Source organism: Musa acuminata, chromosome BXJ1-7, assembly GCF_036884655.1.
Source record: "Musa acuminata AAA Group cultivar baxijiao chromosome BXJ1-7, Cavendish_Baxijiao_AAA, whole genome shotgun sequence".
In the NCBI taxonomy this organism is placed as follows: Eukaryota; Viridiplantae; Streptophyta; class Magnoliopsida; order Zingiberales; family Musaceae; genus Musa; species Musa acuminata.
The window spans coordinates 29,585,728-29,611,209 of record NC_088333.1 but is presented as its reverse complement, the minus strand read 5'-3'; the positions used below and the strand labels follow the sequence as shown (position 1 = coordinate 29,611,209).

Below are 25,482 nucleotides of genomic sequence, written 5' to 3'. Positions count from 1 at the left end.
AGATACCGAAAAGTTTTAAATATGATAATTATGATACATGAAAACCCAGGTTAGAGAAACTAATTCTTTATAGAAGCAAATATTGGTGCCAATCGAAACGTAGGAGACTTTACTGGAAACCAAATCTACCATTCGCTGATCTCAATCATATTTCATTCTTCCTCCTCCTCCTCGAGTAATATTTAATTTTTTTTAAATTAACAGAAAAAGGTTTAATTACAGACAACGTTACTCTACCTCTATATAGAGTCATATAAAATAACTTTGATTCTTCTCCCCAATATAACACAAATGAAGCTAGCACTAAAAACTACATATTTCCATTTATCTTTGTTGTACGCATATAGTTCTTTGAAATATACATATGTATAAAAGGTATATCATTTTATTCGTTTTCTAACACTTACCAATTTATCTTTCTAAAATATATACTGATAGATCATGGCCAGGAGTTAGTACAACAAAACAGGATATGAGATCTTATGGGGTCTGAGCAGCAAACTATCTATATGTTTCTATAATACTTGAACAGCAGCTTCAAGTAAGGGCAGAGGCTCCATTTGGCAGATGAATAGCAAGCAATCAAATTAAACCCAGAAGTTGGGAAATTCCGCTTGTAGTACTCCTGCGGGTCATACATATACCTGAGTGGGCATAGTTCACGGATGATACGGCTGCAGAGTATCTCTGTTCACCAGTAAGATTCTTCTGATACGTAAGAGGTTCTTCTGATACGAAGTCACGTTCTCAGACGAGTCACACAAGGTAATATATGAGATTGCTGACAACAGGTCTAACTATTCTTGGCTCACATACAAACAAGTGCTTCGTAGCAATCAATTTAACCGAGACCATACCGTCACGGACAAACTTCTAAACAAGATATTTGATATAATGCTTATATATGTCTGTGTCTTTTGAGTATGTTCATATTTTGACTAGCATGTAGAAGGATAGCCGAAGGCTTAATAGTCTCATTTTAGTTCGGTCTATAATAGACCATTTTACCCTTTGTTGAGCAACTGTTCAGAGCTTGTAAAGTATGTTTGTAATTTGCATTGTCTATGAAGTGTTTTCAGAAATGTTTGCCTGTGAATCCCGGATGAGGTATTTTCTCTATCCCGTTCTCTCTTTTGTGGGTTCTAAGGGACCATGGGAGGCTTCGAGGAGGCTGACCTTTGCGGACGGACACGCAAGGGTGCCGCACGACTTAGGCAAAACCAACTAAGTCCGTGACAAATGGTATCAGAGCGGGACAAACACTCATAGAAACACTTAGCATGCAAACGTGGGGGACCTAGCGGGGCTGCGTTGAGGGCAGTCAGCACACGCGCGACCGTTTGGGGGGAAAATGGGCATGGAGATGTAGGGAAAAGGAGTCGCTCGGAGGAGCGGGCATCTGACATTGGCATTAAGAGGAATGGCCAACCCTTCGCGCAAGAGGCACCACGAGAATAGGCAAGCTTGGAAGAATGTGGAGCGCACAAAGGTTGGGATGACTGAGTTTGAGCTTTGGCTCAACGTTGACAACTATACATGATGGTGCTCAATACCGGCGAGGCACTTGGAGGATGAGACCATGCAAGGTGGAATGGGTTGTTCAGCGACCGAAAGAGTTGTGCAAAGCTCACAGAGGTGAGGGAAATTGCTAACTTAAAGAATTTGGTACTCATGCATGGGCTTGTATGCGGACGATGGAATGTTCGCGGCCATCCCAAGGCGACCGAAACTCGACGCCATGGAGCATTAAAACTTTCTCTTCGGCATGTGAAGGATACGTCTGTAGGAGGCTGAAGTGTGCAATGAGTTCAGCATGTTGCCAGGCCTTGAGTGGTGCAGCGGAGGCTGTATTGACGTAGAGTCGCAATCTAGCAAGTGTGTTTGCAGGAGACAGAACAATGCATAGTTTGTTCAGCAGATCGGAGTAGTCCAAGGGGAGGGTGGTCTCCGAAACGAAGAGAGATATTGCTCCAACGGGATAGTTATCCATGAGGGATAAGTCTCGGCTCTCCAGATGGAGAATCATGTGGGACGGACCTCACATGTTGAGGAGTACCTCAACAAATAACAACTCCATGTAGCTCAATGGACTGAGCAAGCGGCGAGGAGTCGTTGCATGATCTCGCTCGAGAGAATGTATTGGTGAATGTATTGCGAGATCAAGTGGGGGAGCGACCCAAAGCAACTCAAATGAAGGCACACTTGGAGTCGATATGGAGATCGGACTCAAGGGAGGGCTGACCCGTGGAATGGTGGGCACGGGGGCCACCATCGACTCAATACAAAAACGAGGAGCGGAGCAACTTGGGTGTAACTTGGCAAAGTACCCAAGCCGCATAAAGGGAGCCAGCATAGAAGTTGGAACATGGAGCAGAGGCATAGTGCTTTTCTTGGATAGAGGTCAAGGACATGAACTCTTGCAAAGGCAAGAGCAAGATCATGTTGTTCCATGGGTCATTCATTCTGACGGAGCGGACTCATCTTGCATGGTGCCAAAGACGAAGGGAGCTTCTGGGCACATGCACTTTATCTCGAAGGAGCATTTGATGGAGGAACTAAGGCGACTCAATTTGCGAAGGCGAAGTAGGGTTCAGAAGGTCTTAGGACGGGGCAAGAGGACGCAGATGCGGGTACTCTTGAAGAATATGCCATAGTGTTGTCATTCAAGTTGCTATGAAGGAAGCGGTGCACAGCGAAGATTGTGTTGGTAGGGGTAGAGGCCCAGGATCCAGACAATAGTGCACTAATTGTAACGATGTCGGGGGGACTTCGGGGGGCTACTAGGCGATGGACTGTCCTAGAGCAGCGCTTCATCTAAGTGTGACCCAAGAGTGGGTGGATGAAGGTCGATTGCCAAAGGAGCGAACAAAATCGAAGGTGGAAGAGACCCAGCGATGTATTGGCAGAGGCCACACATGAAGGGTTCACAATTCGAGTTCATCCCACAAGGATCAGAATGTAATAGAGATGTCACCAGGAGGCGACATGGTGCAACGGATCGTGGTGGAATAGTTCGTGGCAATGCGATATACACAACCTATTCCCGTGAGGGACTAAATCATATGGAGGTATGATCGGGAGCTACTGGAAGCTCCACTTCGGTGAACAACACGATGGCAAGAAGGGCTATGGATTCAAGGAGTGAAGGTCATGGTACCGTAGAGGCGGGTCTTCCGTGCGTGCATCGAATTTTGCATAGGATGAAAACCTTGGTCATCAGCATATGGGGGCTTTGTTCCACCAAGGGAAAAGTTCGAATGCAAGTGCCAGTGAGTCCCATGGGAGGGACTTGATCATATAGAGGTATGATCGAAGTAGCTGGAGAGTTGGACTACTCCAGAGCTCATATTCGGTTAAGGGAGCCTGGCAAGTCAGAGGACAAGGTCGAGTAAGAGAATGTTGCTACCAAAGAAGCTAAGGAGAACAAAATCGGTGCAAACCCTAAAACGTAATGGCAGAGGCCATACATGGGAGTTGCAGTCTGTCTTTCCATCGACCAAATGGAGCTGCTTGAAGAACACAGAGGTGTTGAAGCAGGGGGTCGAAAGGGGCGAGGAAGCGACGACGAGTCCAATGGGACTTAGCTACCCAAAATCAAGCATCAGTTGGAATGGATGTGGACTCAAAGGAGTGCCACAGAGGCATATCTACTGATCGTGAAGAAAAGGGATGCAGATGCGATGCAACGGATAGTAGGGCTATGGGCATGGTAGCGCCATGGTACCGCAGAGGCGGGACTTCCGTGAAAGTAATTGATCCCTTGCTCTCATGGAGCGAGAGCGCTTGGTCGTGAAAGGGGCCGAGGAGGCGGAGCACGCAGAGGCAAACTCCAAGTACCATGACAAGGCTGAAGGGCAAAGACCAAGGAACTTCGTAAGACCGGTGTCAACGAGTTTCTCATCAAGATAACCGAAAGTGAAGGACTTCGGGTCATGCAAGAGTGTACGACCAAAGAACGAAGCAGACAGTATGTGGTGATGTACCTTCGCTACTCAGGAGAGTAGGCGGTAGGGTTGATGGAGAAGACGGTACAATCCCAGAGGCGACCAAATCTATTAGAGAATTACTCCAAGTTGGGGTGAAAACTTCTTGCATTCCAGAAGTTCGATGGCATTGAGAAAGTGAATCACAGTAACTAACTCAACGCAAGGAGTGCAAACACTTCCAAGTGCTTTAGAAGTGTGAGCAAAGAGCAAGCGAAGGCCAGTAACCAGCTCGATGCATGGAGTACAACCTCGATGAGGCAGGCGAAGTTAAGTAACCTTTGCCTTCTCAACTCTTAAGAGAATGGGCGAAACCGAGTACCCCAATTCTCTTATCTATCCAGTAGAGGAGCTCTGCATATGTTCAAAGACCCTTCGAAGATAATGAAAGACAATAATTGTCAAATCCTCACCAACAGTGATCAGTGTTACTGAGAGTAGATTGTCCGCTTAATTTCCCAATGACATGCCAATCGAAAGCGGAAGTGATGCGAACCTACTTGAATGTGACAACTAAGAGAAAGAAGAGTCAATGAGCAAATTTTGTGAAGGAAGGACCCAAAACTTCAGAAGTTTGCGAGGCGATGCTCGTTAAAACTCCAACAAGCATTCACCCAGTTCAAGCAGCATGAGGCATTTGAGAGACTAGCGTATTAAAGATGGTCTTTTCCTTCATCTGGAGGATCCGCAGGAATCAACAGAGATTAACACAACTCAACCAACCCCACACTAGAGTCAGAGTCATTGACGAGTTGAAGCAGCATGACGAATCAAAAGTTCGACTACTAAAAAATAGCAACGGAGAGCAACTGAGAGCCAAGAGGCACATTGTAGCTGGAGCAGAAGATTGAAGACTCAACAAAGGCGAAGGGTTGTAGTGTCGACAAAGGCTTCAACGAGGACGTCGAAGGACTTAGTGGGGGAGAATGTCACGGACAAACTTCTAAACAAGATGTTTGATGTAATACTTATGTATCTCCGTGTCTTTTGGGTATGTTCATATTTTGATTAGCATGTAGAGAGATAACCGAAGGCTTAATAATCTCATTTTAGTTCGGTCAGTAATGGATCATTTTACCCTTTGTTGTGCAACTATTCAGAACTTGTAAAATCTGTTTGTAATTTGCATTGTCTATAAAGTGTTTTCATAAATGTTTGCTTGTGGATCCTGAATGAGGCATTTTCTCTATCTCGTTCTCTCTTTTGTGGGTCATAAGGGATCATGGGAGGCTTTAGGGAGACTTCGGGGAGGCTGACCTTTGCGGACGAACACGCAAGGGTGCCGCATGACTTAGACAAACCAGCTAAGTCCGTGACAATACGGCCACCACAATGCGATGCAAGTGGGTCGAGCTACCTGTGGTTTCGACAAGAGACAAACAAGCTTATCAATAGGTGAAACCCTTCATAAGTGAACAATGAAATCTAATGTTTCCTACCCGACAAGTTATTGATTGCAGTAATTTTCATTCAGTTTCAGAAACATACAGCAATAACTCCGGGTTTTTATACATCATCACACCTTGCTGGTAGTGGTATTTTGAGTATCTTCCAAGTAGGAGTTCCACACTCGTTCAGCCAACACATGTTAAACTTACCTTAAGCAATGCACAACCAACACCCTCATCAAAAGCACCAGCACCATTGCTCGCATCTAATTTCCCTGCAAAGGAGTCTGCTAGCCATGTTTCCCTGACAAACTTGTCCATACAACACCTGAGTTCAAGAAGAAGGCCAGTTTTAATTTTGTTTCATCACAAATCTTGCTCTCCTGATGCAGAATTTCTCCATTGGTGAAGAAAGCTCCCTTTGCAGCTTCTTTACCTGACAATAAACAAGCAAACTGTTACAAAACATACTGAGGTCAGAGGTGGAAAATCAAAAGATGAAATAAGTCAATAAATTTGGAGAAAAGAGGACAAAAAGAATTACAACCAAGACAGAGGAGGGAAAAAAACAACTATTTTGCAGTCCAGTTTTCCAGTAAGTATGGAGAGCTTCCGTCGGCACACGGATTACCAACCATGGCTACTTAACTTGTAATCACAAAATCAGAAAGCGGATGGGAATTCTGCAGAGGAAAATACATCGTCCAACTTCATGGTGCACGATTCTTACAGCTTGATACTAGTGGAAACAAAGTGAAAGGAAGAATCATCCTCAAATACCTATGGTGAAAACTAAATTACCAAAATGTTAGCACATCTTAAGCCAAAAGTTTAAGGCCCTGATATGTAAAGATCTTTCAGGACACTGTTTCAATGTTTGACGTACCATCTGAAATGGTACAAAACTGACAGTAAATACCGGTTCGCTTACTAACCAGTGCACGGACCCAGTTACCTTAAACCAGTACTACAGCCTGATCAACCTAGTATTCATGCAAACATGGGCCAATGATCATAAGTAGAAATTGCAGGTATTAAAGCTTATCTCATAAAAAAATCTTACGGACAAGATTGCTAAATTTATTAAACTAAAGTAAGATTTTACAAAGACTCAACACAAATTAGGACTTATAGAAACTTGAGAACTAGACATAGACTTCTCAGACAAGGGCAACGACTCTTCAGAACACCAGAAAGCTATTGAGATCCACAGTGTCGGTTTTCTGCTCTCCAATGCCCCTTACATCTAAGAGAGGGGGATATTTATAGAAGTTATGGAAGATTTGAGACAGTTGCAGATTTTTCTGAGATTGGACAATTGTTGTCCTTTCTTTTGGTAAGCTGGCATCACTGATCTTATCCTAAAATGAGTTTTATCGTGTTGCGTAGATGGGCTGGATGTGTCTTTTATTGTAGATTACACGTGGCTCCCATTAGTCATCTCTGCATCAATCATCTGTAGTGCAAGTGCTTGTAATTTGTGATGAATCTGATCAAGATTTTCTAAGTATTCATCACTATTTTCTCCTTCGTTTGCTGGTTCTGGATTGTTTTCTTCTTGATTTTTATTATTTTCTTCATTATTTACTTCATCACCCCATTCCCAAGGAGTTTTATTCCAAGGTGTTTCTCCTTCGTAGTGCATCAACAGTTCAGTTTCAAACATGATTTCTTGATCGACTTCTCGAGTCCTTGGTATAAGAAGCTGTCTTAAGGGTATAAACTAATCAGAAAATATCTCACACCGAGGGCCCTAATTTTTGCTTTGTAATTTATTATTCACAATGATTTAAAAAGCATTAGGCACCAAAGTCCCAAAATGCCCGAGGTGCTAAGAGTTTGCCCGAGAGAAACGAGAGACTCTGAAATATTAAAATATAAATAATATATAATATAATTAATAAATATGATTATATAAATTAAAATATGATATTAAATTAAAAAGATCTAAAGTACCAAATCATATTATCCATATTATAATAACAAAAATATTAAAAGACTTAAAATAATAAAATTTTGGATTAAATTCAATCATCATCATAATCAACATCGTCATTCTCAAATATATTATTAACTTTCTCTTCCTCTCATCCATTTTTATTAAAATATGTTTCGTCCTCTTTGACAATGACAAAATATGAGCTTAAGGCTTTTGCACTCATTTTTTCTTTCGTCATTTGTCTGGTACATGTCTGTAATTCTCCAACACTTGAGACTATTGCCACTTCACATGTTAAACATCATCTTCCAATACATCATATTCGGCATCTTACAAGTTTGCACTCATTTCCCCCACCGACCACTTATTTGAATCATCAATATCGTACAATGAGATTGGATTAATGTTATTTCGTAAACATGATGAGCCTTCATTTCTTGAATATATTTTATATAAACAATATCATGTAATTGTTGATGTTCTAACTAATTTCTCAACTTTGTGTGAATCTATCATGTCGTATAATTTAAAAATATATTAATACATCTATTTGAAAAAGAATAGATTAATTGAAACAAAAATATTATATGATCCTTACATGCTCAAAGATACTTTAGTTTCGCTCATAACCCGTAACAGTACATGTCAAACTAAAAATTTTGATAATTAATTATTATAAGTTTGGGATGAAATTTTCAAATAGACTCCACCATTCAACTGTAATACTTGTTTTATTATTAACAATAACATATTAAACATGAAATTAACTATATATATTTATTAATACCTAGGGATGTAGTCCTAGATCAAATTGTCATTGAAATTTCAAAATAACCATCGGCATTCTTATATAAAGATAATTCATGTATGATCTTATCTTTCACCTCAAGGCTTGGAACCAATCTTGGAATACACTTATATAACCCATTTACAACTTCTACATCAAACTCAATAATGGTGTTCTTATAAAAGAATTCTGAGTTCAAATAATATCCTACTGCATGTAATGAACGATGAAGTTGACAATTCCATCTTTCGTCAATGATTGCGAATATTTTCTTATACTTTTTTTCATATCCATCAAAAAAACTTTTGAATCGTCTCCTTTACTCTATTCATAACCTCATAAATATATCTCATTACAAGTTTCTTTTCATTATCTACTAACCGAAGGACCCGAACAAGAGGGTCCATTACCTTTAATATATAAACTATAAGATTCCAAAAGGGCGACATTAAGATGATATCACCAGCTCTCTTGTCTTTTGCTTTTTTTGCACATTTGCTTGTCATCCATTTCTTCGAGGTAAATATGTTTCTCATGTTATGTTTTTGACGATGCACATTTTGGAATGTCAAAAAGGAAGTAGCAAATTGAGTGATGTCATATCTCACCAATTCCTTATTGCTTGTGAATTCTCTCATCGTATTCATAGCCCTAGTATGATTATAGAGAAATCCAACAATAAAGATTACCCTTTCTAAAATCTTCTTGATTTTAAGAATCTTTTCATATCCTCCAACATTAAATAAATGGAATGTGCCGCACATGGAATCTAATATAAATGTTGTCTTTTTTGCTTCAAGTAATTTACCTAAGATAAAGAATAACAAAATTGATAAGATTAAATGTTACTATAAATTAATCCGAAGAATAAATCATAAATTGAGAATATCTTGGAATCATCTATCTATTCAGCAAGACAAGACTAAACTTTATACTGATAAAGTTATGTCTCTTCAATATTGAAAGTATGACCACCTTGAGTTTGTAGTGACATCTTCTTTCTCAATATTTTCTAAATGTGAACAACATAATATAATTTCTTCCACTAATCCTCTTTCAAGAAATTACAATACATATCAATCAATATGGGTTGGTATCGCTCGAAACTTGATCGATTCCGACCATGTTCCGGTCAAGTTTGACCCATATGGTCAAAATTGACCACTAAGGCCTCTATTGGAGCTTTAAATCCCCTCCTCCCCTCTTTCACTCACTCTCATTCCCATTCTTTCTCATAATCTCGCTTATGATTAAAGTTCCTAATCGACCATTAGTGATAATCAAGCCATTTATTTGGATGAAAGGACTAGAATGCAGGATCCAATGGAATTTATCTCTAATTTGATGGTTTTTAACTTCTTTCTATGTTTTATTTATCATTTCATATAATTAAATGTGTTAATGCATATTTATAAAGATTAAACATGATTAAGGTCCATCTCTTACATTAGTCTCATATAGATCCTATTGTCTTACATTTTGATCGAAATTGGACATATTTAGAGTTTAATCAAAGTCCATTTATGCCTCACATACACTCTGTTCTTAATTAAATATAATAAAACTACCATTAAATTAGGATACAAAACCTAAAAGAGGATTCTTCTATTAATTTCTTACCATTTTTCAGCCTTTTTTCGAGAATAGGTTCTGTTTTATATGTACCAGTCCGCCCATGGACAGATACCACCAGTCAGCACGGTATGGCAGTCCCTGGTTTCAACATTTGCACCTTTAATTGGGGACTCTCATACACCAACCAAGAGAAACAAACATTAACTTCCAATCCAGAAAAATGAACAATGTTCATTTTCAAGATATTTGGGAACACGTAAAGCAGAATTCTTTCATGATCATTACCATCCATTTGTACAATTTTCTCGCTCATGGTTACAATTTTTTTCTCAGGTACTTGTTCCACAAGCAGTAGGCTTCAGGTCCACAACTGTGATGCTCATAAATAAAACATATCCATAGACTAGAGGCGCGGTAAGGCATATTTATCAAGATTAGACATGATTAACGTCCATCTCTTATGTTAGTAACAATTAGGTCTATTGTCACATTTAGAGCCAAATTGGACATATATAAGGTTACTAAAAGTGTATTTAAACCTCACATACACTCTATTCTTAAACAAATACAATAAAATTACCATTAAACTAGAATTAAAAACTTAAATGAGACTTTTTTGTCAATTTATTGCCATTTTATAGTCTTTTCCTGAAAACCGGTATCATCATACATACCATCAATCGACAAGATACGGCAGTCCTTGGTTTCAACATTTACACCTTTTGTTGTGGACTCTCATACTCCAACCAGAAGAAACAAACATGTCTTCCAATCCAACCAAATGAACAATGTTCATTTTTAAGATATTTGAGAATACCTGAAACAGTTCAAAATTTTTTCATTATCATTACCATCTATTTGTATAATTTTCTCGCTTAAGGCTACATTTTTTTGTCAGGTACTTCTTCCACAAGCAGCAAGTGCAAATCCACAATTGTGATGCTCATAAATAAAACATATCCATAGACTAGTGGTCCCTCAACCAAATACTAGAACTGCTTTATTGTAGCATACAATCATGAGCAAGTGGTATATACAGCAAGCTGTAATGTCACAACTTGACCAAGTTCACATCAAGGAATATATATTGCAACCAGTGGTTTAAATAGGCGCCCAAGAGCTCGCCTAGGCTCTCGAGCAAGGCGAGGTGAGCCCCAAGGCCCTCAGGTCTCGACCAGGCACGCACTTCAATGAAGCGCCACTTTCGCACTTGCCTGAACCCAAGCATCGAGCGCCTTAAGTGAGCGCCCGATTTAAGTCAGGTTCAGTTAATAGTAGCTAATTGGTTCGATTGAACCAACTAATCTACATTCTTTAACTATACTCGCAAAACTCACACCCTACAACCCCACGCGACCCCAAGCCATAAACCCCAATGCAACTATTGCCTCCACCGCCAACGCTTCCTATGTCGCTGCCTTCGCTGCTAATGCTTCCTCTATCGCTGATGAACAAGTCTGACGACTTAGCTTTCGTGCGCAATTCCTTCCACCGCCACTACTTTCGTGTGCAGCTCCTTCCACCGTCCAGGGAGCAAGCCGTAGTTTCCTCCACCACCGACAGACACATCTAAAGCTTCCTCCACCCACAACATTGTCGTCCGCAACTTCCACCGCCACTGCTGCTGTCCACAACTTCCTCCACCATCATTGCTGCCATCCGAAGCTTCCTCCATCATTGTTGCTGTTGTCCGCAGCTTCCTCCATCGCCACCGCTATCGTCCGAAAGTTCTTTCATCACTGCTGCCCTCTCCTTACTTTCCATTATCGATGACTCTTTTCTCCCCCTCTAACTATTGTTAACAATAGAGAATATACTGTTAATAGTAGATTGTAAACTATAATACAAAGCAATCTCTATTTAGATTTATAATATACTATTTAGATTTTAACACTGTTAATCTCTATTTATTTAGAACTATTATTTGGGTTTCAAGATCAATGGCAAATATACAAAGCAATTTAGAAGATTCTTAAAAAAATTCAAGAAATGATCCTGCTTAGAAATACAATTATCTAAAGGGTCCTAGAAATTCTAATGCAATTACTTGCATCTTTTGTGATAAGATTATTAGAAATGATATTTTTCATACAAAACAGCATTATGTAATGAACTTCAAGAATGTATCAACATGCAAGAAGTGTCCACCTAATGTAAAAGAAGAGCTACTAACTTGTATGATTGAAAAAAAAAGATATAAAGAAATGAATATTATGGGATTTTACCCGAGGATAATGTTGAACATATTTGAAATGATGATGAAGAAGATTATTTTGAAAATGTTAATCCAAGTGGGAAAAGAGTATATAACAAAAAAAAAAAAAGTATGGTTGTTAAGAAGGGTAAAAAAGGATCAATGGACTTACATATATATAAAGGATCACAGAAGCAACAAGGACAAGCGAGAGAAAAATTAAGACAAACAAATATAAATGATATTTGTGATAAGAAAATAAAAGAAAGAACAATTTAACACATTGCTCGCTTCTTCTATTAGGTTAGCCTTCCCTTAGTACTTGTTGTTTAGACAGTTTTAAGGAGACAATTGAAGTTATTGGAAGATATGATGGGGAATTAAAACGTCTAAATTATTATAAGTTACGAGTTCCATTACTGAAAAAAGAGTTGGATTATATAATAACTTATTAAAGGGCCACAAAGAATCATGAGTAAAGCATGGTTGCTCTATTATGTCAAATGTTTAGACCGACAGGAGATATAGGAGTATAATTAATTTCATGGTCAATTGTTCTTTAGGAACCATATTTATGAAATCATGCATCATCTTTTATGAAATCTAGAGAAAATATATATAAGTTGCTTGATAAGTTTGTGGAATAAATTGGTAAACAAAATGTCGTCTAAGTTATAACCGATAATAAAAGCAACTATGTGTTAGCTAATAAAATTTATCTTTTGAATTTTTGAATTTTTGAATTACTTTATATCTCCAATTTGAGTGAAAGTATTATGTAACTCCTAATTCTTATTAATTTTGTTATCTTTTGTCTTAGGTAAATTACTTGAAACAAAAAGACAACACTTATATTGGACTTCATGTGAAGCACATTACATTGATTTAAAGTTGGAGGATATTGGAAAGATTCCTAACATCAAGAAGACTTCAAAAAGGGTAATTTGTCAATGGATTTCTTTTCAATCGGGGCTTTGAATACGAAGAGAGAATTGAAAAGCAATAAGGAATTAGTGAGATATGATATCACCCGATTTGATATTCCTTCTTGACACTATAGAGCATGCATCATCAAGAATATAACCTGTGAAACAAGTTTACCTCAAAGAAACGAGTGACAAGCAAATGGGCAAAATAAACAAAAGGAAAAAAGGCTGGTGATATCATTTTAATGCCGTCCTTTTGAAATCTTATAATTTATATATTAAAGGTAATGAACCCTCTTGTTCGAGTCTTTCGGTTAGTAGATAATGAAAAGAAACTTGCAATAAGATATATTTATGAGACTATGAATTAAGCAAAGAAGGCAGCTCAAAAGTCTTTTTGATGAAAATGAAGAAAAGTATAAGAAAATATTTACAATCAATGATGAGAGATCGAATTGTCAACTTCATCGTCCATTACATGCAATAGGATATTATTGGAACCCAGAATTCTTTTATAAGAACACATTTATTAAGTTTGATGCAGAATTTATAAATGAGTTATATAAGTGCATTGTAAGATTAGTTCCAAGTCTTAAGGAGCAAGATAAGATTATACGTGAATTATCTTTATCTAAGAATGCCGATGATCTTTTTCGAATTCCAATAGTAGTTTGATCTACAACAACTATATTCCCAGGTATTAATAAATTTATATAATTAATTTCATGTATAGTATATTATTATTAATAATAAAGTAACTTTTGTAACTGAATGGTGGAATCTATTTGAAAATTTCATCTCGAATTTACAATAATTGGCTATCAAAATTCTTAGTTTAACTTATAGTGTTATAGGTTGTGAGCAAAACTAGAGTATCTTCGAGTATGTAAGGATCACAAAATATTTTTGTTTCAATTAATCTATTTTTTTAGATAAATATATCAATATATTTTTAAATTATATGATATAACAAATTCACAAAAGAGAAGAAATCGATCAGAGCATCAATGATTATGTGATCTTATTTATATAAAATATAATCAAACATTGAAGGCTCGTCATGATTTACAAAATAACATTGATCCAATCTCATTGTAAGATATTGATGATTCAAACAACTGATCGATGGGGAAATAGGTGCGAACTTACAAAATGCCAAAGATGAGTTTATATTTGAAAATGACAACTTGACATGAAGAGATGTGGTAGGAACCTCGAGTGTTGGAGAATTATAGATATATATAAGACAAATGACGAAGGAAAAAATGAGTGCAAAAGCCTCAAGTTCATCTCTTGTCATTATAAAAAAGGAAACATATTTTAATGAAGATGGACGAGAGAAAGAGAAAGATGCTGATATGTTTGATAATGACGATGTTGATTATGAAAATGATTGAATTTGATGTAAAACTTTATTGTTTTGAGTCTTTTGGTATTTTTTTTATTAGAAGATGGATTATGTGACTTGGTACTTTATATATATTTAATTTAATGTCATATTTTTATTTATATAATTATATTTATTAATTATATTATATATTTTTATATTTTAATATTTCAGAGCACCTCACTTCGATCGGGCAAGTGCTCAGTGCCTCGAACATTTTAGAACCTTAGCGCCTAGCACTTTCTAAATCATTGATTACAATGCAACTTTTTAATGCATAGTTCTTATCATTATAACAGTATGAAACAAGAACAAAGACTATTTATACCTTTTAATGCACAACTATAATTGTCAACAAATAGTTCTTTGGAATAATATGGTTGATCTGAAGAGACAAAAGAAGTTGGTTCTGCAATATATTAGGAACAAGTACCAAAACAAAGATCTGAAAATAACAATAATATTCATGTAGATGCAAACCATATAGAGGCTGCCTTATCACAATTATCAGCTAAGCAGCATATTTATGCATTTGAACTTAGTTTATGCTTTTTATCTTTTACCAGACATCAAAAAATAGTGAAACCATATCATCAACAAAGAACAAAGAAGCCACTCAAAACTCTAAGGTAGAATATTAACAAACATACACAACCCAATATCATCAGGGGTGTCATCTAGATAAAAGACCCACTTATCACTAGTTTCCAAAAGCTGATAGAAATAAGTTATTTGATTGTGTTCTTAAAAACAACATAGCATTATTATGCAAGTGAGATCATCATTCTCCTGCTGTAATCTTCGGCATATATAAGATCTAATGAAAATACTCCTACTTGCCATGTACTATTATATGAGACTAACTTTAGGTAAATTAAATGTAAAACTAGATTTCTCCTTTTATAAGTATGAGAGATTTAGAGAAATGCAGACTAGTTTTCTCACCATTAGGCAAAAAATTCCTGCTAGGTGAGTTAATCAGTAGCTTAATTTTAAAGTCCTTTTAAATGGTTAGAGCAGTGATTTAAAAAGCGCTAGACACCAAAAGGCACCAAAGTCCAAGTCCAAAAACGCCCAAGGCGTTCGGCGCTCGCTCGAGCGAAACGAGGCACTAAAATATAAAAATATATAATATAATTAATAAATATAATTATTTAAATAAAAATATAATATTAAATTAAGGAAACCTTGTAAAATCACAATATCACATTAACAAAAATCTCAAAATTCAAAACAATAACAATAATTTTAAATAAATAAAAATTAACAGTATTAAAATTAAAATAATATATTATTAATCTAATAAATTAAATACTGTTACTAGTATACAGTTAGCAGTATAATGTTAGTATACTATTAACAGTAGACTATCAAAGTGAGAAGAGTGTGAGTAAGAAGAAGATCGAGGCTACTGATTGAGAGCAACGGCAGCGATAGCAACGAGTAGCGGCAGCGATAGCGAGAGCGGGAGCAGGAGCGGCAAGCGACGACATTAGTAGCGGCAGCGACAGCAGCAAGCAGTGGCAGCGGCGAACGACGACAGTGGCAACGACAACGGTAGCAGTGAGCAGCGATAGCAGGAGCGGGAGTGAGGACAGTGGCAACGACAGCGGTAGCAACGAGAGCGGCGACAGTGGCAGTGACAGGGGCAGCAGCAACGAGAGCGATGATAGTGACAGCAGTAGCGAGAGCGGCGATAGTGGCAGCAAGCAGCAGCAGCGAGAGTAGGAGTGGCAGCGATAGCGGGAGTGACGAGCAGGGTTAGGGTTGGGAAGTCGCGAGAGGAAGGCTGATATCGATGCTTTAGTTGGTTCGATTGAACCAACTAAAGCACCGGAGACCAAACCAGACCTAAAATGCTGGTTTGGTCGCTTGGTTTAACCCGGGCGCTCGCCCGATGCGCCCGACGCTTAGGCTCAGGCGAGCACCCACGCGGTGCCTCTTTGAAGCGCGCCGCCTGAAAATTAAGCGAGGAGCTCGGGCCTCGTCTCGCCTCGCCCGAGCGCTTGAGCGCCTATTGAAATCACTAGGCTAGAGCTATAGCCTCAAGCCTCAAACATGAATATTTCCTAACAATTGCTCAAGCATAAAATAGGGTCCTTGTTTCGCATAATTTCTTGCCAACTTGTGAGGCAATATGCTCAGCACATGTCAAGGCATATAATGGTTGTATTAGTTTGCGCCAGACTGTGGTCCAATAGGCAATTGGGTGATTGATGTGAAGTAGGCTATTTATGAAATGGTCCATGATATGTTCTTGGAAATTTCCAAACTAAGACATGTTAATATGATATGTGACTATTTCCAATATATACAGATGGTCTACAAGCTAGCACTCACATAGTAATTAATGACAATAATTGTTTTCTGATAAGTAACAGATACCATATTGTCACTTCCATTATTCACTAAAATGAAATGCACATCAATAGCTTCCAAAAAGATCCTTCTGAAACAAATAAAGAATAACACTAATAACACAATAAAGATATTTCTACACAATCATTTTACAATAAAATCTATAGTAAATGTACCGTTGAACAATAAAAAAATATACATTATAAAGTATAAACCTCTTGTTTAAGACTTAAGCAAGAATACTACATAAATAAAAAAATAAATTTGAAATTACAAAGATATGTCTACACAATCATTTTACAATAAAATCTATAGTAAATGTACCATTGAACAATAAAAAAATATACATTATAAAGTATAAACCTCTTGTTTAAGACTTAAGCAAGAATACTACATAAATAAAAAAATAAATTTGAAATTACAAAGATATGTCTACACAATCATTTTACATTAAAATCTATGTAAATGTACCATTGAATACTTTATAAAGTATAAACCTCTTGTTTAATACTGAAGCAAGAATACTTCATAAATAAAAAAACATATTTTCAAATTAGGATACTTCCACAATGAAAATCATCATCCCCAAAAGTTTCAATTGAATGGAAAGCGACTAGTATTCTTATTTTTCTTATTTTTATTAGTGTCAAGATCCTTGGACCACATATAGGCAAACAAGCAAAATCGAATGGAAGGCATTTCTTTGTGATCCTGATAGACTTACATCTAGTACTATCTGCGCATAACACGATTTCTTTCTCGTTTGCGAAAGCGCTCAAGCATGAACTCATCCGTGGCAGCTTGCCTCCGTCCTGCAACATCCGAGTTATTATTTTCTGTTGACTTCCCACCCATATCGCTCACTTGGGCACCTCGGATTTTGTACAACTCTGGATGCTCTGCAAGTAAAATGACCAACACTTATTGAGTTCTTAAAACATTTACCATTCAGCCAGATTTCAGACAGAAGAGCCTCTGGAAGAAAGAAATAGATTGTGAAGCTCTTCTACTCTTAAAATAGAAATAGACAGTCCCACGTGGAACAAATCAAACACACATGCACAAAAATATTACAATGTAACTAAAACGATTGCATTAACAACAGCCAAACAAGCCCACAGAAAAAACATCCTGTGTAGGATATTGCCACCATTGAACATCAAAATTTCAACTACTCCGAAAAGGTGAGTTACCCAACACTTTTTGCCGTCCACATTACTGATTATTAATGAATATTTAGGTCTTTTGTACCTCAAAATAGATGAAGCTCTCTTAACCAAGTTATATTTAGCAACAAGATCATCATTTTAAGAACAAGGTTCTTATTTCGTAAGTTCAGAATTGGGTGGATTTTCGGAACAAGATCATTTTAAGTTTTTAACTGTGTTTAAAAGCTGGCCAAAATTATCAGGAATGGCTAAGGGTCAACTGAGAACCTTGAGATCATGAAATTAGCCATTGAAATCGATTGGGTGGTCTAGGTTAGAAATTTTGAGGATTCAGGATTGGTTTCAGTCAATCCAACCAGAGCAACCGACCTAATAAACTATGCTTGCAAGTAAAATCATTATTTCATGAGACTTCTCCTAACAAAACCTATATTACTAACATGAATACACCAATCCTAAACATAATATGGCTTCAAAATGCTCCAACAGCAACACACAATATATGAACTGGTCAAATCCCATCTTAAGTTTATTTAAATGCACCATAGATCAGTTTATGCATGACCATTAAAATATAGTGATTTGACAGAGACAAGGCATACATCATACAGGGAAAGACCCAAAGCATTGTCCTCATCCTAAAATCCACAACAAATTAATTCACACTAACTTGCAGTCAGGTTTAGATTAGAAATATGTTGAATTGTTAAATCAAACTTTAGAAAAATGGTGAATCATATAAAAGTTTGTGGTTGAGACATATCAGATTATTGAATTTTCTTACTTTATTTTTCTGGAGCTTTTAAATTTTTTCCTCATAATTTTTTATTTGCTGCACAGGGTTACAAATGTTCTAAACCTTCTCAATTTTGGATAGCAGTCTTTGATAAGAACCATATGGGTGTTATTAAAGCTAATTTAGAAGTCATGAATGAAGTATTTTAGAAGACAAGGGCTTACCTGGATATCATCTGTTTATATGGAGTGTTTAGTCTATTCAGTATCATCCAACAAGAACAACCTTCCCACTCTCTGTTTTTTTCTTTATATCCTTTGTTTCTCTCCCCATTGGTCTTCCAGCAAATAGAATAGCACCAAATCAGCAGTAAAAATTGATTAGATCAGTTCCCAATTGATTGGATTTGGAGTATTTTCCTATCAGTGTGATCTCCAGAAAGAAAGTACACATTACGATTCTAATTAGTCAGCCAGTTTCCCTTTTCAAAATACCTTAAACAGACAGTTAGTTTCTCACCTATCTCTCTTCCCTATTCTTTGGTCTTCCATCCTCTTGTATTCATCTGTATTAAATTCAACAGCAAGGAAAGAATGGAAAACAGTATCATTTCCTTACCCTGTAACCCCTTTCTTCCATTTTCTCTCATGTTCTGGAGGAGATGGAGGAAAACCAAATAATATAGGAAAATAAGGGTTCAAGAATGCTTAATTCACAACAAATTAACTGGGTTAATAATAATTTTCATATGTGAATCTATTACATGTGATGTCTTAAAAACAAGGATTTTAATTTTAAATGATACCGCCCGTACCGGGCGGTACATACCAGTCCGCCAACAGACCGGTATGCGGACCGCTCATTACCGAGTGGTATCAGCCTGGCTACGGCCTAGCTGTGGCGAGGGAAGAAGAAGTGTTGAGGGAGAAAGCGCTCAAAGAAGAGGGAGAAAAAGAGGGAGAATTGGGATCGCCCTCCCTACCTCGACGCTTTCCAATCCGACATCGCCCTCCCTCGACGATCCCAATCCAGGAGGTAACGGAGAGGTGATAGCTCGACTTCTTCTTCGCCGAAGGCCGAAGACACCTGCGGCCTTCGCCACGTTCTTCGTCGAAGGCCGGAGACGTCTGCAGCCTTTGACATCTTCGCCAAACGCGGCAGATGAGGAGAAGACCATGCCTACTCCTCATCTAACATGACGAGGAGAAGAAAAGGAAGCAACGTCACTAAGGCAACATACGCCTCCTTTTTTATTTTTATATTTATTTTTATATTTTTTTAATATTGATATATATATATATATACCAAGCGGTACACCTTGGCATACCACTCGATAAGCTCGTACCATACCATATCGAGCAAAGCTCGAAATGCCGATACTGTACAAAATTATAAACCTTGCTTAAAAATATCAACAAATAGATATCTGGAACAAATGAATTAAGTACCAAAGATCCCCCAAAACTCAAAAGCAATCACTTAGTTTTGCAATTTGCAAACTAAGAAAGCATTAATTATCTCTGCCTCCTTGATATCAAATTTTTTTTATCAAATTAATGATATCCTTCTGAAACCTTATTTATTTTTCTAGCAAACATCACTATACCATCTCTCACATATATCCACTACACATAACTAAACCCCATTTACATGTCAAAGTACATTCCAAACCAAATTGCATATTACAAAAATCCAACTTATGTAAGTTAATGAAAGAAAAGTGAGAAGAATGAAAGCTTTTGTAGATAACAAACCTCTCCGAAGTTTTTCAGCATAATCTCGACCGCGTTGGAAATAATCTGCACTGTAACTTGAAGGAATATTCAATTCTGATTTAGTTTTACCAACAAACCTCTTCTCTTGCAACAGCTTTTTGGCAGCCTCAGTCTCTTCAATATTCCGTAGCTTGTATCTGCAGCATCAACGAATAACAGGTCTAAGTAAAAGGTGGATCGATGAAAATGAAAGAAAGGATATTGTTTCCATTCTTGTTGTCTGTTAAATGGTGAACCACTTAACTTTTACCTAAACATACAGGAATACAATATGACCCAATTAGATTATGATACTAATGTCATATGTCCTTTGTTAGATTACGTTCAGGGAAAATTGATTGAAATCATGTTTTACCATAATATTATGATCGTGCTCATTGTCTTTTTTTTTTAAATCTGAAGGGAAATTAAGAGGCATTGATTATTGAATATTATTTGCAATGGTTTGGTTTAAAGATTTCTAGGGTAAGCATCAAGCAGGCTAAACAGTAAGCACTAAGCAATTTCAAAAGAACAGATCATATTTCAACCTGATCAGTGATCTAAAAGAATCAAATGTGCAGGGGTTTGGTAAGCATGCATTTACTGTTTATAGTTTGTATTACAGATTAATGTGTGGCTGTCCTTTACACCATTCACTTTTTTCTGGTTTGATGACCATTCAAAAGTTCTAAAACCACATGAATTTTGGTTTCTAGGCTTTTTGAATGTCCGATAATCCTCATTGCAGTTAATTTTCAATTTGAAAATCACATGATCTAAATTTTGATTTGTAGGGTTCAAATATTATTCTAATATTTGATCCCTTTTATTATACATATATATATATATATATATATATCATCCTTTTAAATTTTGGTTCCAAGTCTTTATGCATAAACAATAATGAGATATATCATCCAGCACCTAACTTAAAACTTGAAAAAAGAATAAATGTCCATTGATCAGGCTATGTCAGAGTACCAAAGCAACAGGTTATTCTGTTACTTAGGATCACATAGACGTCATCTTATTTGACGAGGAACCTTTAAATCCAATAGTGAGTTTGAAAATAAAATTGGGCAGTGCTGAGTTGATGTTCATGAGAAATTATAAGGACCTTAGCTCATTTTAAGATCAGTTGTCGTGTGCTTTATATGTAGCCAAAGCGCAAAGTATCATCATGTGCAATGGTTCACAGAAGTGTGACAATCACTCAAGATTCATCTGAAATCTGTTAAAAGGGCTAAGCTTGACCATGTTTTAAGATTTTAAATCTCAATTGCTGGGTACATTCCAATTGCCTAATGCAATACAAAACATTAATATCTAATCATGTATGCTGAAGAGAGGCAAGTGTGGACATTTATATCTAAAATTTTATAGTAAGAAGCTGGAGTTAGGAATACAAGAAGTACACGGACATAAAGTTATGACTCATATGATAATTCAATCATTTAGCACATATAGTGTGGCCAACCATGGGTAAACAAAAAGCAAAGTCCCATCTTTAGGCAGTCATTCAGCATAAAGAGCTTTTAGAAGTCCAGGCAATAGTGGTCTGTCATCAGGAAAAGGAATGGTGCGGACCTGAATACGTAACAAAGCTCCTAGAAATTTACACATTGCATGTATCACTTCCAACTTAAAATGTGTAGAACTTGATCATCGAAATATAATATTTAGGCCCTCTCTTCTAACTTTGGATAGGACGTATAATCATATTCTCCCATCTACCCAAATCTGCAGTTAGCCTGGAAGGGCAACAGAAAATGAGATGACAGATTAGAAACAATTAGAGAGGCGATAGCATACTCGATGGGTAGTTGCACTTCAGCAATCCCTGTGGTCCACTGAGTAGAACTTTCTTCCGAGTTCCTCTTCTTCACCTGCATGGAAGAGAACAAGTTCAAATTGTTCAATGCCCAATATAAGCTGGGACTATGGAGGTAATCCAACACTCCAACTGCAATTCCCTCACCTTAAGATGTTCAGGCACAACATACAATTCGTCCATCGGGTCCTTCTCCTCCTTCTCACTGGAGTCAATCTTCTTGCCGCGCCTTTTTGCCAATTCTTGCTCCACATACTTCAACCTTGACAGTCAGCACTAGCGAAATCAGACAGTCAAATGCTATAGATTAAAAGAAAGGGTGTCAGAAAGACTACACCACATACATGTTGGGATCCTCGATAGTGACAGCTGTCTCCTGGGCGAAGGTGTCCTGCAGGACGAGGTCCTCCTTGCCGCCATCTCCGTCGCCCTTGTCGCCCACGCCTGCGGCGCCGCTAGAGGAGGAGGACCTGCGAAAGGCCCCGCCAGGGCCAGTGGGGGAGTGCTGGGGGACGGTAGGAAGCGCGGGGATGCCAGGCTTCCTCTCCCGCTGCTTCTGGAGCAGCTTCACCTCCTCCAAGACCAATCTGAAGACGCCGGTAGAACCCCATCGTCAGCACCATCGATAAAATCCCTAGAACGCACGAGAGGCACTCCTGTTAAGCTTGCTAGTGGTAATACTAACCTGCGCTCCTCCTCGTCTTCCTCGGTATCATCAGGACGGGGATCATGTTCTAGGGTTCTCTTCCTAAAATTCTTAATCGGCATGCTTCTCGTCTTCTAATTGAACGATTTGAACGAATGTCAAAAACCCTAGCTATTTTCTCCTTTTTGTAAGCGAGAGCGCCACAGCGAGAAGGATGGATGGACGAGGCGTCGACGCTACCGTCGACCACCGCGATCGGACGCCCCCTTTGTGAGTCCTAGGGTCTGGACAAGTGCCATTAGGGATGTAATTGGAGATGAAAGGCTATGATCATTTCGGAGCTTGTGTGGGGTCGGCTAATTATCTATTATCCTATTCCTAGTTATTTTAGGCTTGGATACTTATATTTTAAAAAATTATATTAATATCTTCATAATTATAAAAATAAAATATCTAGATTTATTTATCTTAATATCATCAATTTTATTAATAAAATTTAAAAAATAAAAAATAATTTTAATTTTAATATTTTAGTTAATGATGACAAATAATGACATGATGAATGCGAGTGATTGTTATGTATAATAACAACAACGATGAAAGAGTTACTTAGTATTTGCATCAATACTATATAGATGTGGAGTGATATTACTTTATATATATATCGATATTAACATAATTATCAAGTAATATTATCGTTCGTCACCATCAATTGGAATGATAAAATTATAATTTTATTATTTATTTTTATATTTTTATTAATAAAATTGATAATGTTAAGATAAATAGATATAAATATTTCACTTTTATAACAATATGGATGTCAATATAATTTTTTAAAGTATAAGGATCAAACGCTAAAGGTAATTAACTATAAGGGATAATTTACAATTAGCATGAGCCATGCCCGATTTCATTCATGTACTCTAATACTAGTATCATTTATTTGTTATCTATTGTGATTCTTTATGTCGTGGCTTAGGAGAGAGCACAGTTTAGTTCTATCCCGATAGTGTATGGTCATTTGTATGATTACTCAGAAGGAAGGCTTCAAAGAGAAGGGACGAAGAATTGTTGTTGCATTCTCCTGAGATGTTTTCTAGCGGATCTGCGAGGGGCTTCTGGTCCTGAGTCCCTGCATAATAAGACCACATAGAGAGGGGAGTCCTCGCACAATAGCTCGATTGAGGTGCAGACCTCAGTTCTTTATGTTGAGTACATGATTGGGAAGCACGTAGGCTCGATTTAGGTGCAAATCTTGAGTCTTCACGTCGAGGGCATGACTAGGAAGCATATAGGCTCAGCTTAGGTATAGGCCTTAAGTTTATTAGGAAGCCTAGACAAAGCATCATATACGCAGCAAAAGAATGAAAAAATAAAATCTCAGATTTACCAAAAGAAAAAAATTATCATCATCGAGCGAAGATTAGTCCACAAAACAAAATGCAAAATCGAATACCATGCATGTCAAGGGAGATTTATTACCTAAGGAGATCATATTGTTAGGAACGAGTAGGCCCTAAGAGGGGGGGTGGGTGGGTGAATTAGTGCAGCGGTAAAATCACGTTGGTTTTGAAAATTCTTCCGTACATTGAAAATCGATCCCGGAAATATGCTTAACTTGAAAGCGTATTCGTAAACATATTGAAAGCAGTAAGTAAAGTAGTTTGCAGTTAAAGTAACTTGCTTAAAAGAAACGCAAACTAGATTTTTATAGTGGTTCGGTGGTCGTGACCTACATCCACTCCACCGATTCCTCTTCCGTCGAGGCCACCGACATCCACTATCGGTCTTTTTTCAATAGGTGAAGATCAACCACCTTTTACAGCTCTTTCTCCTTTTACTAGGTTTAGGAGATAACCCTTACACCCTCACTTACTCCTCTCTCAAACTATTCTAACACTTATAACTTTGAGAGGAGTTCACACACAATTAAAAAGGAGTTTTCTTTCCTTTTTTTTGCTCTCAATTGTGTCTTTTAATCAGGGATGAGAGGGGTATTTATAGGCCTCAATGGCTTCAAAATTGGAGTCAAAAAGTGTCACATCCTCGGATTTTGGGGTACTGGCAGTACCACCGCTGTTATTGGGCGGTACTACTGTCATTGGTTTGATACTAGGTGGTACCACAGCCTAGACAACCGGGGACACTATCTCCCAAGTGGTGCCACTGTCGGCCCTAGCAATGCCACCGTCGGTTAGGCTTTTAGGTGCTGAATGGGATGTTCAATCTAGCCCAATTCAACCCTATTAAGGGTCTAGTTGGTCTATAATTAAGTTAGTGGGATTACCTCCCAATCCTAACTCTAATTATGTGCTAATTATGAAATTTAAGACATTTACTAAGCTAAATAAGTCTATAAGTATATGTTTCTTCCGGCGGTCTTCCAGCGAACTTTCGATGATCTCTCGGCAATGTTCCTGTGAACTCCCGGCAAGCTCCTAGACTTCTTCACGATGATCTCCTTGGTGAGTTCTGACGAGCTTCTTTGGCAAGCTCTAAGACTTCTCGGTCAATTCCGATAGAACTTCCGACGAACATCTAGACTTCTGACGAACTCTCGAACTCCCAACGAAATTGCATTCTTCACTCCAGAACTTCATTTTGCTTTATGCCTTGCTATCGTAGTTAATCCTATACACATAAAAACTAACTTCGATCTAGACAATTATTACTAAGCATAAATCATGTTGTTCGGCATGTCATGGTCCATCGACGTTTCGTCCGGTTCTTCAACGCATCGTCCTCTCTTGCAGCCTATTGCCCAATCGGCCAGTTGACCTCCGCAACTCCGATATCCTTGGCG

At 37.6% G+C, this 25,482-nt stretch overlaps 1 protein-coding gene across 2 annotated transcripts; it reads right to left on the bottom strand.

Moving 5' to 3' along the window:
* Positions 1 to 5,402: 5,402 nt before the first annotated feature.
* Positions 5,403 to 22,974, bottom strand: LOC135586500 (protein COP1 SUPPRESSOR 2-like). Of its 2 annotated transcripts, XM_065192360.1 has the most exons (7): positions 22,716 to 22,973; positions 22,375 to 22,617; positions 22,178 to 22,292; positions 22,012 to 22,085; positions 20,197 to 20,354; positions 17,262 to 17,436; positions 5,403 to 5,807 (listed from the first exon to the last, which is right to left on the bottom strand). In XM_065192360.1, the coding sequence occupies exons 1-6, from the start codon at positions 22,796 to 22,798 to the stop codon at positions 17,270 to 17,272; spliced, it is 840 nt and encodes a 279-aa protein (XP_065048432.1). In that variant the 5' UTR covers positions 22,799 to 22,973; the 3' UTR covers positions 5,403 to 5,807; positions 17,262 to 17,269. The 2 variants fall into 2 exon arrangements, with proteins under 2 accessions (XP_065048432.1, XP_065048433.1); XM_065192361.1 differs by lacking the exon at positions 17,262 to 17,436 and having other exon boundaries at positions 22,716 to 22,974.
* Between the last annotated feature and the right edge of the window lie 2,508 nt (positions 22,975 to 25,482).

Excerpts from the sequence above, each read along its gene's own strand:
- LOC135586500 (XM_065192360.1), bottom strand. The coding sequence starts at position 22,798 with ATGCCGATTAAGAATTTTAGGAAGAGAACCCTAGAACATGATCCCCGT. Across the intron at positions 22,618-22,715 it reads GAAGACGAGGAGGAGCGCAG|ATTGGTCTTGGAGGAGGTGA; the intron begins GTTAGTATTACC and ends CGGCGTCTTCAG. Across the intron at positions 20,355-22,011 it reads GAAGTGCAACTACCCATCGA|ATACAAGCTACGGAATATTG; the intron begins GTATGCTATCGC and ends TTGATGCTGCAG.